Source organism: Xyrauchen texanus, chromosome 36 (assembly GCF_025860055.1).
Source record: "Xyrauchen texanus isolate HMW12.3.18 chromosome 36, RBS_HiC_50CHRs, whole genome shotgun sequence".
NCBI classification, from domain to species: Eukaryota; Metazoa; Chordata; class Actinopteri; order Cypriniformes; family Catostomidae; genus Xyrauchen; species Xyrauchen texanus.
The window spans coordinates 11,223,588-11,238,683 of NC_068311.1; the positions used below are offsets into that span (position 1 = coordinate 11,223,588).

At 37.4% G+C, this 15,096-nt stretch overlaps 1 protein-coding gene across 3 annotated transcripts in view; it reads left to right on the plus strand.

Moving 5' to 3' along the window:
• Positions 1-1,247: 1,247 nt before the first annotated feature.
• Positions 1,248-15,096, plus strand: part of ksr1b (kinase suppressor of ras 1b) — a 55,658-nt gene continuing 41,809 nt past the window's right edge. The window contains exon 1 of one of the 3 annotated variants that reach the window (XR_007968798.1): positions 1,248-1,757. Coding sequence is in view for 2 of the 3 variants with exons in the window: in XM_052107002.1 (XP_051962962.1) it covers positions 1,512-1,757 (246 nt within the window). In the remaining variant the exon portion in view is untranslated. The remainder of the gene's footprint in view (positions 1,758-15,096) is intronic. The other 2 variants (XM_052107002.1, XM_052107003.1) reach the window with 2 other exon arrangements.

Genomic DNA, 15,096 nt, shown 5'->3' on the forward strand with positions numbered 1-15,096 from the left:
CAAATCAGAGGAAAAATACAAGGATAGACATGAAACTGTTCTTTTAATTCTTTCAAATAAATCACATAAAATCAAATAATTTATTCATGAACTGGCCAAAGAATTTAAGGGGGCAGCGTTACATTAGAAAACACACATTTTAACATTAGATGTTATATTTCGAATTTATAATCACTATTGTTTTATATAGAATTGTTATATAGTATATACAGTATTTAACACAATTACATCAGAAATAACTGTAATTAAATTACTGAAAAATTAGTAGTAATCCCTTACATTAGGCCTACTTTTTTTTTTTAAAGAAAAAGTTATTTAATTAGAGTAATGAATTACTTAGTAATGCATTACATCCAACATTGGCTCAAACTCGAAAGCTTCTCAGAGGGGTTCAAGGTATCGAGTACAATGTTTGAAGCCTTGTTTATACTTTCGCCTTGCACCACAGCGCACCGGACCGCAGACTGCGCGCGCAGCTCGTTAAATTCTAGAGCCGTTTATACCGCCGTTGCACTATTCTGTGAAACAACAGGGGGCAGCCAAGAGAAATTATCATCTGAATCAGCAATCAGAAAGTAGTGAAAAGTAGTAGTTTGTCAGTCAGACACAACTACTTAAACCCTTTACAAGAGTCTTTGTAATTAGAGCATCAAACTTCAATCTGGTTTTGATTATATTCGATATTAAGGCACCGTACAAATACTTGTATCATGCCTTAAAATGCTAAAAGAATATTTATTGACCTTACTCCTATAAATGTATATATGCTACAGTATTAAACATTTTTCACACAAACTATTCAAAACAATTTAAATCTAAGAGCAATGCCTCTTCTATATTTTATACTTAAAAATGTACATCGAAATGTAAGACATGCTTACAGATGAAAATGGTCAGAAAATAAACCTAATTTAAATGTAGTTCTGATAGAACGAATGTTATTATAAGATGTTAAAGTTTAACAAAAAATAATAAAGAAAACATTTTTGTTAAAATGTTTGATTTATCTAATTTAACAGATTAATTATATTTTTCTTTTTAACCCTCTTTCATTAATTGTATTACTATTATTAGCCTTCTTTTATTGTGTTTTTGTTATTGTTGGTTTGCTTTTGTATGTTTGCATTGTAGGCCCTATCTGAACATGTTTAAAAATAAAGCCAATGTTGCCTCACACAAGTCGTTCACTTTTTTAATGCGGCGTCGCGCGAACTCTTCGCTTAGCTAGTTACAAAAAATGGGATACACACGGCCGCGCGAATTTGGGTCTAGCGAAGTAAAAGCGCCCTTCCGCCCACGCCGCGATTACGTCATATTTATCGTAAGCAACCTTGCGAACTGGCGGACGCGGCGAGTATAAACCAGGCTTGAGGCGGAACAAGCTGACAACGCTTTCTGTCGGGCTGTCAAAACATTCCATGTCGTTCCATGAGTATTGCCCTCTTACGCAGTACAACTCAATGAGCTAGGACTGTCACTGTTGTTTCTAATGTCTGCTGTGGTTCGAGCCCATGACTCTCAAGCCGTGCCAATGCCGAGGAATGGATACTAGTGTCTCTGGCAACGGTGGAAACATGGTCGTAAGTGATGATGAGCATTTGGACAGGACCGATATCAGTAACGCAGGGATGGGCGCGCTTCACCAGTGCAAACTCATCCAGAACCTGATCGAGATCTCCATCTCCAGTCTGAAGGGGCTCCGGACCAAGTGCGCCACAACTAACGACCTGACCCAACACGAGATACGCGCTTTAGAGGTAAATAGCAAACTGCAAAGCGGTCGGAATTCCCTGTGTCTATGAATAACAGTCTACTGTGTATTGAGATATAGTGGATAGTTGTGCTAAGTTGCACATATCAGATTAGTGAGACTCTGTATATTTTGTTGAGATCAATGATAGGTCTTGACATGCTACATAATGATGTGATTTCTTGACATATTCGTCAGAATAGGGGTCATAATAATAATCATCATAAATTGCTCTTTTCTGTTGATGCATTGATACAAAAGAATGGGGTCACGGAAACCCCCTCTTAACTGATATCACTTCCTGGTTCTTGAAGTAATAATTAAGTGTGCACCTGTCGACCCCCTCAATGTGATATTTTATTTGTCAAATTGTGCATCGAAATAAGTCTATGCATAAGACACCAAAAGGCAGCTTCAGCTGTTTTGAAAGTACTGCACTGGCTTGTTAGAAGTTATATTTTTAGGCTTTTGCAATAACGAAGTTGTATAGGCTTTTATATTGAAACATTTTCATACTGATCCTCAGTGGAATGGAATACTTTTGCAATAACCTGTTGTTGATGAGTAAACTAATCAAAGTAATGTAGCTGGTTTTAAAGTGTTATGTTCCAGGTGAAACAGCCTGTTATCTCAAGTGTTGCTCTGCGAACAAGCATAATGTCAGAGGAGTGTTCGTGCTATTTTTAACCACATGCAGGTATATTGCAAGGCTGGTTAACCCCTCCCAAAAAATATAATGAAATCCCCAGTTGGTTAAACCTGTGGAACAAAGAGTGTCACTTCCTGTCTCATTACAATTTATTTTCTGGAAACCTCATAAACAAGTGGCTTTTCTGTGAAGATGAACTTGTTATCTACTTAGTATCATTTAATAGGTTTTTCTATTTCCCACCTAATGCTCACCTTACTTATAAATACTCAATAGAGGTATGAGTTCATAAATAAACCATCCACCTCAGAAGTTTGTATGATGCCAGTTCCCATAGACACTGGTACCGGTCACATTGTGGTGGGTCTGGTGCTTCTTGTGTTGTTAATCCTTTTTGTGAGTGAGAGAAGATACTCTTCTACTGTCTGTGGGCTTCTTTCTTGTATTTCTCACAGTTAAATTAATATATTCACTCACTTAAGTTGTTGTCACTCTACTTTTTATAACCTAAGCCAAGTATAAAAGACATATATTTACTCTGAAACAAGAATAGAGAAGTATACTTACCCTGAAACCACTGCCAAAAATATAGGACAAAGAATGATAATGTGTGGTGGCCCAGGCCACACAGCAAATGATGATTACAGGCAATAAACAATAAATTCCAAATGGTAAACAACATGGATGAAGTTTACAGTGTTAAACATAGTGCAGACAGTGAGTGTTAAAACAGATATGCAAGATGTAAACGTGTGCAGAGTCTAGTGCTCATAAAGTAACTGAAATGCGGCAAGGATTGTGCTGATGTGGAACAATAACAAGCTGGAGGATAGGCTACACTACTGCATTCGGCGGGGGTGGACAGTACATTTGTAAACTATATAAGTTATTGGGTTGTTTGACGGTTTGCAAGAAGAAACTGTTCCATCTTCTGGTGGGTTTGCACCCAAGGCTTATCAACCTTCCCTCAGTATGTAGGGTAGAAGTTCTCTCAAAAATTTAAATTCTGTCTTTATCAAAATTCTTTCATTTCCTTGAAAAAGACAAAAAATAAATAAAAATAAAAACATAAAACCATAGTAAATGTAATCGATACTTCTTAATCCTATATTGTCATATTCCAAGTCTTCTGAAATTATACAATCACTTTGTTCTTTCAACAGAATGACATTTCAGAAGTTCACTCGTAAAATCAATAATAATGCGCTCGATGACCCAAAACCTCAGTGGTTCTCATTGCAAACCATTCATTGAGAACAATTGAAGTTTGATGCAGAAATAACCATAGAAATTTTAATACACTTATTCCTTTTTAGCTTTTTTCACCACATTAAAATCCTGCACCTACATATTTGTGTATATACAGTATACGCTCACTTAGCATTTTATTAGAAACACCTGTACACCTACTTATTCATGTGAGTATCTAATCAGCCAATCGTGTAGCTGCAGTGCGTAAAATCATGCAGACACGGGTCAGGAGTAACTGTATAAATTGGCACCTATGATCAAAAATGTTAAAACTTCTTCATTAAGAAAGAGGTGGTCATAATCCATGGGACGTTGTTGATGAGTTGCTTACCAACGTACCTGAGGCTATGCTAGGTGTTACTTGAGTGCCACATCGTTGATTTTTGTGTGTGTGTGTGTGTGTGTGGGTGTCTTTTCATCAGTCTTTAAGCTATCGCACCAAAATGTAATGTAATGTAAAAGCTTTAGTCTGACAAAATCCTAACATTCCAAATTTTGGCAATTAATACAAGTTTAGATCTTCTTCATTCAGCGTGCATACACACACGTTAATCTGATTAGAATTGGCCTCACCGTTGTGCACATAATCTGAAAGATGGAGGAAATGCATTACAAACAAGGTACAGGTATATTTTTTTGATTACACAGTGTGTCATGTATACTTTGAAAGACAGACGAAGACTGTAGCACGACTATGCAAAAACCTGCTGTAGCTCGACTGTAACTGTGCACAGGTGCCACATGTGAGGAAGTGGGGCTCAGGAGTGGACTGTACATGGCTTAGACTGACCATTGAAGTCAATGAACAACATGAGGCCTTGGCTGTTTTTATGCCTGTGGAGAGTTGGCTCAGTGTGATGTGCATTCTGTTCCTAGAATCAGAAGCTTTGAAGTGGAAGCTTTGAGGGTATCTGTTTGGCGTAGTTCTGAAAATCATACACACGGTTGCTGATGTAACCAGTGATGGATGATGCAAATTCCTCTGTGTAACCTCCACAGCTTCTCTGATCATATTCCAATTGTTTAGAATGTTTATATGCTCTTCAAAAGTTTGATTTCAGTTGGACTAAAACAGTATTTTGTCTTTTTAAATGGCGTGTAAATGCTTTAGTCTGACTGAAATCGTACCTGTCAGATTTTTGGAAGTCTGACTAACAGTCCTAGATAATACGATTGTAGTCTCAACCTCAGATGACACAGACCACCCACAGTCCATTCTCTAATCTTCTTATACACATAGCACACACAACTGGAAAACACTTTTTAAATGACAAAACCGACAGCGATTGGTCCTTTAACGTGTCAGTTAGATGGCTTTTACTGTATAAATGGGCGGTTCTTGACCAATTGATGCTGCTATAGAGCTCGACCTATGCCGTAGTCATAGGTCTGCTTAGGTGAGAGTAATATGATTGTAGTTCGGCTTCGTCCAGCCTGTATTAATTTGCTTAATTGATCAATTCTGCGCAAATCTTATTGACTGGTTTGATGGACCGTCGGTGAGTAGATGCACACAGGACGTTTTATCAGTTTTGTTCACAAGGTTCCACATTGATTATTTACTTCCTCCTTGTTCATTGACATGCTAGGGGTCACACACCCCTTAACTGTCAAAATGCAAATAAGTAAAGTAATTAAGTCTTTTACTTAATTGAAAGTCAGTAACTGTAATCTGATTAGAAGTGATATTTTTTTACATTTGAAGGTAATGAATATTTTAAGTGTAACTTTTTATAAATTCAAAGATCAAATACATCTATCACAGCCTAATATGCAGAGGCAACTACTGTATAAGTAAGCCATTCATATGCTGATTTTCTTAAACACTTTGGTGCTATAAAAATTGCTCTTATGAATGAATCATCCAGCCCCACACAACAAGATTGACTCAACCAATGGCGTGAGTAAGGGGTGGGACTATCTGTTTGATCGATTAACAGCAAACCGGGGGCGTATTTGACAAGCTTATTGAAAACAGTATAAATGGGGAACTTTATAACATTTTTTTGCTGAAAAGCCAGAAGAAGTGGGCTTTAAGGTCAACTGGAAAACATCTACTTCACTTCCTCAACTGACATCCTTTCTTGAAATATTCGAATATCCAGAAAGAGGAAATCTGTTGCTCGACTATACACAAAACCTTGCTGTACACCGATTATAACTATAAATGTACTGTGTGTGTTCAAGTTGGGCTTGCAGCATCTGGAGGCACTTTGATATCCTTGGTGATCTGTGATCTCAAAGCTGAGCACAGAGAGATGATGCTAAATAGCAGTTTTCATCATCAAGTCATTAAATCTCACTAAAGTACTGTGGGGAAAAAAAAATAGCTGTCTCTGTTTGCTTGTTCTTAAGAAGAAGTGGGGGCAATTCAAACATTGAAGTAATGACTGTGGTGGGCAGCTAAGAATCTTTGGTCAGTGGCCTGTCTCCCCTGGCCATTGGAAAGATTGCAGCATGCTTGTAATGTGCTATTGTGGCTGTTGCTATTTTTAACAAGAACCCTCCCTTCACATGCATATGGGAGCTGTCTGGTAAACAAAAAATCATATGACTTGTGATTTGTGTGAAAGATTTGGGAGTGATTTGGGAAGGGGTTGGACTTCGGATGATACAGTCCTGTAATGTCCCAACTCCACTAAGAACTTTTGTATAGACAGAGGACATCCATCAAAATCTTGAAGAACAAAATTGGTGTAAACTCCAGGCAATGTTTTCCACCCTCTCCCATCTTAAAAAATAAGCCTGCTAGTGTAAGGCTGAACTGCATTATAAGTAGGGTTACATAAAACACTCTAAATTAATTGCGCACACTGTGTGTTTATGGATATTGGAGAAGGGAGGCATTTTGTATTATGGCATATATATCTGTCTCAATGGTAGAACAAAAGGAGGTCCTTAGACTCTGGTTTGATCTAATCAAAGTAACAGATGCAGACCTGGGCACCAGCAGATATCTTACAACCATGTGTTACACAACAGCTAGCATAATAACCAACAAGTGTTACATTTCCATTTGGACACAGACCCCCACTCTCTCCTTGTAAAGACATCAGAGTAAAAGTGCATTTTGTAGCAACAAACCGACCAGAAGTCATTCATTTTCTAAGAGTTGCCGATTTGAGATGACACGAGAGTTACCATATATTTTGTATTTTAAACTATATTTCTGTGTGTCTCCACAGAGATACAGTTGTTTTTTATTGTTGTGTGTGCCCTTATTCCAGTTGTGGTGAGATTTGGGGTGTGAAACTGATCTAGGTCACCTCAGAAGTGTGTCATCTCTTTTGCTCCGCTTACTTTTAGGAAAAAAAATGTTGTTCGGTCTGCACCCAGGTGTAAAAATTTTCCACTTAAAGCTGAGTCGAGTACTTTTTTTTTTCATCTTTTTTTTTTTCAATGTAAAAATACTTTTGCTTTTCCCATATTAGTATGCTGCAAGAACGTTTAAGGAAGCCTTTTGTAGGTTGATTTTCCCCATCACAGTGTAAACACTGCTCTCTCCTATCAAAACAATGTACAGTAGTTTTTTTGAGAATCTTGACCAGCCCGGCATAGCAACATTGGCTCAACCAACGTTTTGTGAGTTTGTGGCGGGACTGCGGGATCTGTTTTTCCACCCAATGGAAGAGGGGATGAGTGTTAAGAACCTGTTTGACAACAATCAAACATTTTTAATTCCATTTGCTGATGCTATTAGTGCAGACATTATCAGCCTGATCTCGTGAAAAGTGCATGACAGTGGCATTGTTTTTGCAAAACTATAAGACATTGTTCTGTACACATATTGCGGCAGTTCCGAAGTGTAATGTCTGGTGTGTTTTGCTAAAAGCAAGTGAAATTTCCTCCCAAACAGATTTTACATTTCACATACATCTTTACATTGCAAGTGCAATGCTTTTATCAGTTGATTGGGCCCAAACAAGCTTGTAAATGTAATTGTGTCATATAATGCAGATGTTCAAATGTATTCCCTCTATCGTAATACATATAGTAATTGTTTAGATGTAATAAGAGTGCATTACCAGGAAAGTGCAGTGATATGTACAATGAGGTACAATGTAAAAATCATTTTGCAAAATCTAGGTACAGTAATGTGATTATGAGACCAGGGTGAAAATTGCCACTCTGGCTTTAATCTTGCTCATAATTTGTTCAATGTCACTTTAATGACATTTGTGTGACTGCACACTGAGATAACTTTTTTTTGTTTTGTTTTTGAAAGCTCAGTCCTTTTGTACTGCCATTTGAACTGAATTGCAACAAAACACAAATTTGTTTAGTTCGAAGCCATCTGGATATCAGTGAATGTTCTCTAAAGGTTCAGCACAGATCTGCCCACAACTAGTCTGCTTTTGTAAATATTGTGTGGGTTCTCAGCAGCAAACCAGAAGTGCATCTTTAAAGAAACACAATACAGTGTAGATGCAAGTCCCTTTTTTTTTTGTGCATTTGAATTGATGTTTCCTACTCCCCATTTTGTGCTGGTAAGAACTGTGTCAGTTGTGTTTTTGGGATTTCCTCTGAACTGACATAGCTACTGTAGTCTTAAAAGAGAAGGGCAGTATATACTGACAGACTGTAGACCGCTCACCAAACATCAGCCAATATGTTATTCAGGCACGTATCAAGTTGAGGTTTGAAGACATTCAAAATACTGTTCTTTTGCTCACTAACCTTTATATCTGTAGTCTTGAGAATTATTAGGTGGAGGATTATGTCACTCACTAGACTATTTTGGGCTGATAATTTACCAGTAGTTGAGTCATATTGTGGTTTAATTTGTGGTCTGCAATAGCACTATTTTAATGACAGTGGCATGCTCGTTTTGCTGTTGTGTTTTTGGTGCTGCCCCTGTCTGCTGGAGTGATGTCGCTCTTGATGAAGGGGTCTCCCTGTCTGAGTCGGCAGGCTGTGAGATGGGCACTGTGGGGCATGTTTAATGTGTCATCACAATGGAAATTAAGAGAAGGATCCCAACAACCACTTAGAATGATAAAAATAATTAGAACCTGTGTCTGTGGGATGGCAATCTTTCTGTAAACTCGTGTTCCTTAAATCCATGGCCAATCAGAAAATAATTAATGTAAAGTTATCTTGTGGACCAATAAGTTTACACAATGGGTGAGACTAAAAATGGGGAAAATAATGCTGCCTTCAGATCACGATGGGTGAAATATAGGTTGCCTCAGGTTGTTAGAATTAAGCCAGTAGTAAACTTCCATTTTGACGCGAACATTCAGCGTCTGTGTACAGTCGAATGAGAGCCTGTCAAAGTATACTCCATATATGTGCACATACACGGGCAGTTGCCGCATACACGCTACAATTACTATGAGACTTTCACTTCAGGAGTTTAGACCCATAAATAGGGCTGCACAATTAATCGAAAAACTAATCGCAATTACGGCTGCCATGATTACGTAATTGTGAAAGCTGATGATTACAGCATTCATTTTAAGTCTGCTCCTGTTGCGTCAGTGATTTATATTTACAACATGTTTTTACAGCGGTTGAATATTCTAACCAATAACATATCATGTCCATTGAGCAATGAAACGACAATACCCAAACAGAGCTGCTTAAATTAGACATGACAACTGATGCTAATGCGCACGTTTTAAACCATCTGAATGCCTAGATGCTTGCTTTATATTCCACCACTTTTCGAGGTGGCACACGAAAATTAATACTGAAGAAACATCCCCTGACACTCGCAAAGAAGCTGTTGAACAGAAAGCAAATGCAAATGAGCAACATGACAACTAAAATGCTTCCGTTCTAATCAAGGCACAGACATGGTGTAAATAATTGATTTATTATACTGATTAGACTTGCTTAGTTTTTAATGAGAGCATTTGTGAGAGTGCGGAACTTTGTGCAGAGCGTGATTGAGCTTAAACAGGTCTTAAACAGTTTAAACCTGCAGTGAGTGACAGCAGTCATTGTAATTGCGTTGCTCAATTTCTGTACAATGTATTAAAAATGTAATAACAGTTTTGTTTTGTCATGTTAATAATTAGGCCAATGTGAATTTGATTTGTACAAAAGTTGTTTTTTTGCAGTACTTTTATGCAGATTGCAGCGCCGTTTTGTGGTTCGTTCTGCATAATGCAGCGTTTTTGTTTAGCGTGGCTTATTCCGCACATTTCGTGGCCGACCCACCGGCCTGCTTGGTTTTCCCGATGACCAGTCCACCCCTGATCGGCCCCAAAGTGCGTCGGCCCACCGGGAAAATGCACGGTTTAACAGATTACCAGTCCAGCCCTGCACTGAGACCAAATCTAACGATGATCTTACATGAACAAGATCACCATTGAAGATCTAACAGGATGAATGGTCCCCTATCTCGCCAACAAAGGGCTTACTGAACGCATTAAGTAACTTGGTCAATTTAAATCGGCTGTTAATAATTTTGAAAATTGAATATGTAATATTATTTACTGTACGTGGACTAATAATTTAAGCAGTAATTTAGCAATAATTAATTTATTCTATACTATAGATATCCATTTAAACTAATTTGTATCTGGCCTAACATTAACAAACATTATTGCAATATTTAATGCTTAAAAGATGCTTAAAAGAAACTGGAGCGCAGCTCAAATCCACCATTGAATCTGCTTGAGCACTCTGCTAATGATGAGATTTGCATCCTGCATCTGACCGAAGTATACTTTGGCTTTAGGAATGGGGTGGTAAACCGAAGCACCTTTGTAATGGGCTCTTCAAGTACACCTGGAGAGTTCATTATTATGACATGTCATGTATTCAAGTCAGAAACAAAATACGGAAGAACCGATTGATATCCTAATTGAGTGTAGAGATGTAGGAACAGCACATTTTGTGAGCCGCAGCCAGCTCCCTAACGTCTCGGTTTTGTTTTTTTGGAAATGCAGTTCTTTTCTCAATAACGTGAGCTCTCATCAAGGACTTTTTAAGGCTCATTTGCACTTTGTTTCTATTGATGGAAAGTTAACAGCACTGTAAGACCAATTAGGTGCGGTGGAGCATATAGGCCTCTCGGCTGACTAATGTTCGTTCATATCAGGAAATCCCCATGCGGGTTTTCAACCGCTTTTTTTTTGTCCTTTCTCTTTTCTTATTTCTAACGCTCCACTCGCTCGTACTTTCTCCATTTTCTATCATGTGCTTTTTACTCATTTTTTTAGTGTTTGCTTGCTTTTTTCATTTATTGTAAATCTGCTTTTCATGTGCATGAATTTTATCAGACCTTCTAGGTCACACAACCACCTAATAAAATGCATTATGACCAGGGTCAGAAATTAATGTTGGACCAAGGCAGAAAGTGGCAAATATGCCCCTAAAGTTTAAAATGTTATTTAAAAAAAAAAATGCTAACATTTTATTCTAAGCCTGGCTACACATATATCACATAAACAGGAGTTCAAACTGATTCAATTTTATTGGTTTAACAGCCAAATAAATCAGAGTGAGAATTACATTTATTCAACTTTAATTAATTATTATATGTATTCATTATTATTAATTAACCCCATTTTACATAGAAGCATGTGGTTAGAAAAAATATGGCTTCATAAAGGTAAATCAACTTCAGGGGCAAATATTGTCTATGATAAAAATTGTATTGCCTTACACCGTCTGTGTCACTGAGTTGGGGCATTTCTCAAATGCATTGCAACATTTTTGTCTTCCCCTGTGACAACTGAAGTCTCAAGTATTGTCTTCTTTCTGACATCCATTAACTTGAATATAGTCCTTCCATATCTGATGGAACATGGTATTGTTGTTTAATCCTATCATGCTTTATCCCAGATGTCGCTATCAGAAACAATAGGAGCAGGTTTGCTTGTATTGGTAACCCTGTGTAACAGGATCCACTGCAGTCTACAATTACTTCATCATCTGTTACAACTGTCACAGTTCTTTATGTACAACTTATATGCATTAAAGATTTTACAAATATCATGCATTTATTGATATAGGTTGATGTTAAACTGAATGTTATAGACATTATAGTGGATGATACACAAAGAAAGAAGAAAAGGAAATTACATTATGTAATCACATGTCTTAATCTGGACACCCTTATGCCAGGAACACTCTTCTTCCTAAAAATAATTCAACACAGATTTACCAGGAACCAAAGTGATGAAATCAGCATCAAACTTGCAATCCTCTTGATTTCCAATGTACTCTTTATTAACTTTGACAGAAGACTGTCATAACAGACCAGTTGGGTAGCACAGATCACTCATCAATTGCAAAGATGTACTTGCTTCTTTCTTTCTTTCATTTCTTTTGATGTTTGCTGCATTGCTCAAAAAGATGCTATTATACTAAGTGAAAGTATTTAATGAAAATAATTGACCACGCTCCGATTATATTTTCAGCCATTTTGGTTCCAGAAGTATTGATCCCATTTGTTATTTACATAGGGATTTCATAAAATGAACCAAACCAACCTGTTTCAAGGTATATCACAACATTACAAAAAGACTGTTACATATCTTTAATGAGGGAATGAACTACAATCCCATGAAGAATTGCAAATTGTATTGCAAAATATTCAGACATAAAGTAGTTTGAGAGTGCAGGAAGACCGATTTGATTGCGTAATTCACAGCGCATCGTGGAAGTGGGGGGTTAGAGCTCGTTTGGCTCACTTTGTTCACTACAATTCTCTGATTGGTAGATCGCTTCATGGGTTGTGTAGTTCTTCACCACAAAATCCACTATTTAACATGATTGTTTTTATATGAAATAATGCGGTCTGATGGCATCAGAAGAAGCTTATACCATCGATTAACAATCTTGCAGCTCACGGTAGGTTTGTCTTATTTTGGTTTATAAGTTATTGTTAAAAATCGATTCCCCTATGGAGAAAATGAATGGGATATTTGCTTAACCAGACTGTTGCGCTCCATAGGGCTCTAAAAACTGTGCGTCCACTGACTTCTGCAAGCATATATTCATGTTCAGTGCTGGTTTGTAACGGATTACATGTAATCTGGATTACTTAATCAGATTGCAAAAATCAAGTATTGAAATGGTAATAAATTACCTTTATAAAATACAAAGCAAAGTTAGTTTTAGTTATATATACATACACATACACAAATGTATCCATTAAGTAAGTTTTCTTTAATGCATTTAAGTAACATTATGTCAAAATGGTACCATCTTAACCTACTCAAATGCATGTTACATCAAATAAACAAGAATTAATTCAGAAGTAATCCAAAAGTAACTGTAAGGGACCTACTGGTTCATGTATGGAAAAGGAGGAGATGAGCAGTGACAGTCAGTTTGAGTGCCGCCTTCTAAGGGCTTTCTTATTCCTTAGTTCAAAGCAACAGAAACTCTCAAATAGCTTTTGAACACTTCAGATTCACAACAATAGTAATAATAATTATAAAACACACAACATCTCTTTCTGCCTTCCTCTGGCGTGTTCAGCTGTTTTAAGGTGTCTCTCTCACTGTAATGAGAAACACCTATGAGAAATTATGTCAACTGGGATCTGGGTAGCTCAGCAAGTATTGCTGTTGTCTACCACCCCTGGAGTTGCATGTTTGAATCCAGGGTGTCCAGGTCTCCTAAGCAACCAAATTGTCCCGGTTGCTAGGGAGGGTAGAGTGTCACATGGGGTAACCTCTTCTTGGTCACGATAAAGTGGTTCTCGCTCTCAATGGGGTGCATGTTAAATTGTAAATAGATCGTGGAGTGTAGCATGAGTCTTCAGAGGTGAGAAACCATGACACCACGAGGACCTAGTAAGTAGACACAACACTCCCTCTCTCCCGCAGACAGACACATAAAAACGCCCCCATGACCACAGTAACCTAAAAGCAATCAGATTCTAAAACCTTAAAATATAATTTAAGAGTTTACATTAATGACTACAATTTCATGTAATTTGTAATCGGTGCTAGATTACAATTCATAAGTAATCTACCCAGCACTGTTCATGTTGAAAAAAGGGGATTGTATTACTTATTATTATAACTTGGATTTAGTGACTTTTGTTTAATTATTGTTATGCACCAAAACAGATTTTGAATAGAATATTCATACATATATGAAAAACATTTTTGTGGAAGCCATGTTTCTCATGTAGCCTTCACCCAATATGGATTGTGTCTCTCTTACCTCTCTAATGAAGCAGCTAGCTCATATTGCATGTACAAGCCCTCTCTTTCAAGACTGCCTGCTTTCCAATGTCACTGAAGATTCTTGACCTACACCCTCCAGTCTTATGCACACAATTTAGTTAAGCAGGTAGGGATGAATACCATTCCCCCCTGCCCCATACTCCATCCCCCCTTGAGAGGTGTAACGGAGACGGCAGATGAGAGCAGAGATAGTCATTGAATACAGGCGTACTCTTGCGCATTGTGCCAGCTTGTGTCTGGTGCAAACTAACACCCACTTGTGTTTGAGGTTTGCTCGTGGCCGACCAATGCATTAAATCAGCTTGGGAGCATTGTCAGATATAAAGAAACCAGCACGCCTTCTCAGAATGCTGTAGACCTGCTAAAACTTTAATGATATGCTGCTCTCGTCCTCTTTTGAAGACCACGCTACATACTATCTGAACAAATAGTGGTTTTGACTTTGTGATTGGAGAGGTATTAAAGTTTAGGCTCAACTCATCTGCTGCTGTCTAGCCTCAGATTAAACATTTACTCATCCTCATGTCGTTCCGAACCCTGATGCATTTCTTTCTAAGGTGGAACACAAATGGAGAAATTTTGAAGCCAATGCATTAAAGCTTCAATCCCCATTTAAAGGAATGTTCCAGGTTCAATGCAAGTTAAGCTCAATCGAAAGCATTTGTGGCACAGTGTTGATTACCACAAAAGTTTGTTTCGACTTATTCCTCGTTTTCTTTAAAAAAAAAAAACAAAAGAAAAAATCGTGGTTCCAGTGAGGCACTTACAATGGAAGTGAAACGTTTTTTACGTTAAAATACTCACTTTTTCAAAAGTATAACCACAAGACATAAATGATATGTGTGTAAACGTGATGTAAGTGTGATAAAATCATTTACAGACTTTTCTGTGCCAATTTTACAACTTCGTTACCCTGACGATGTAATGTCAACAAACCCTAAAATGATAAAAGATAAAAATTACGATTTTAACAACTTTGCAGAATTAATCTTTAACAGAATAATTAATACAAGGGCTTTTATAAAATGTATAAGCTTCACATTTCTGTTTATACCCTCTGTTTATAAATTGGCCACATTCAGTTTCACTTCCAATGTAAGTGCCTCACTGAAACCCTGATTTTTGCTTCTTTTTTTTTTAAAGAAAAAGAGGGACAAGTCAAAACACATTTATGTGGTAATCAACATTATGTCACAAATGCTGTCAATTGAACTTAACTCGTATTGAATCCGGAATATGCATGGCTTCATTTGATGCAAAAGCATCATAAAAATGGTCTATACGACATG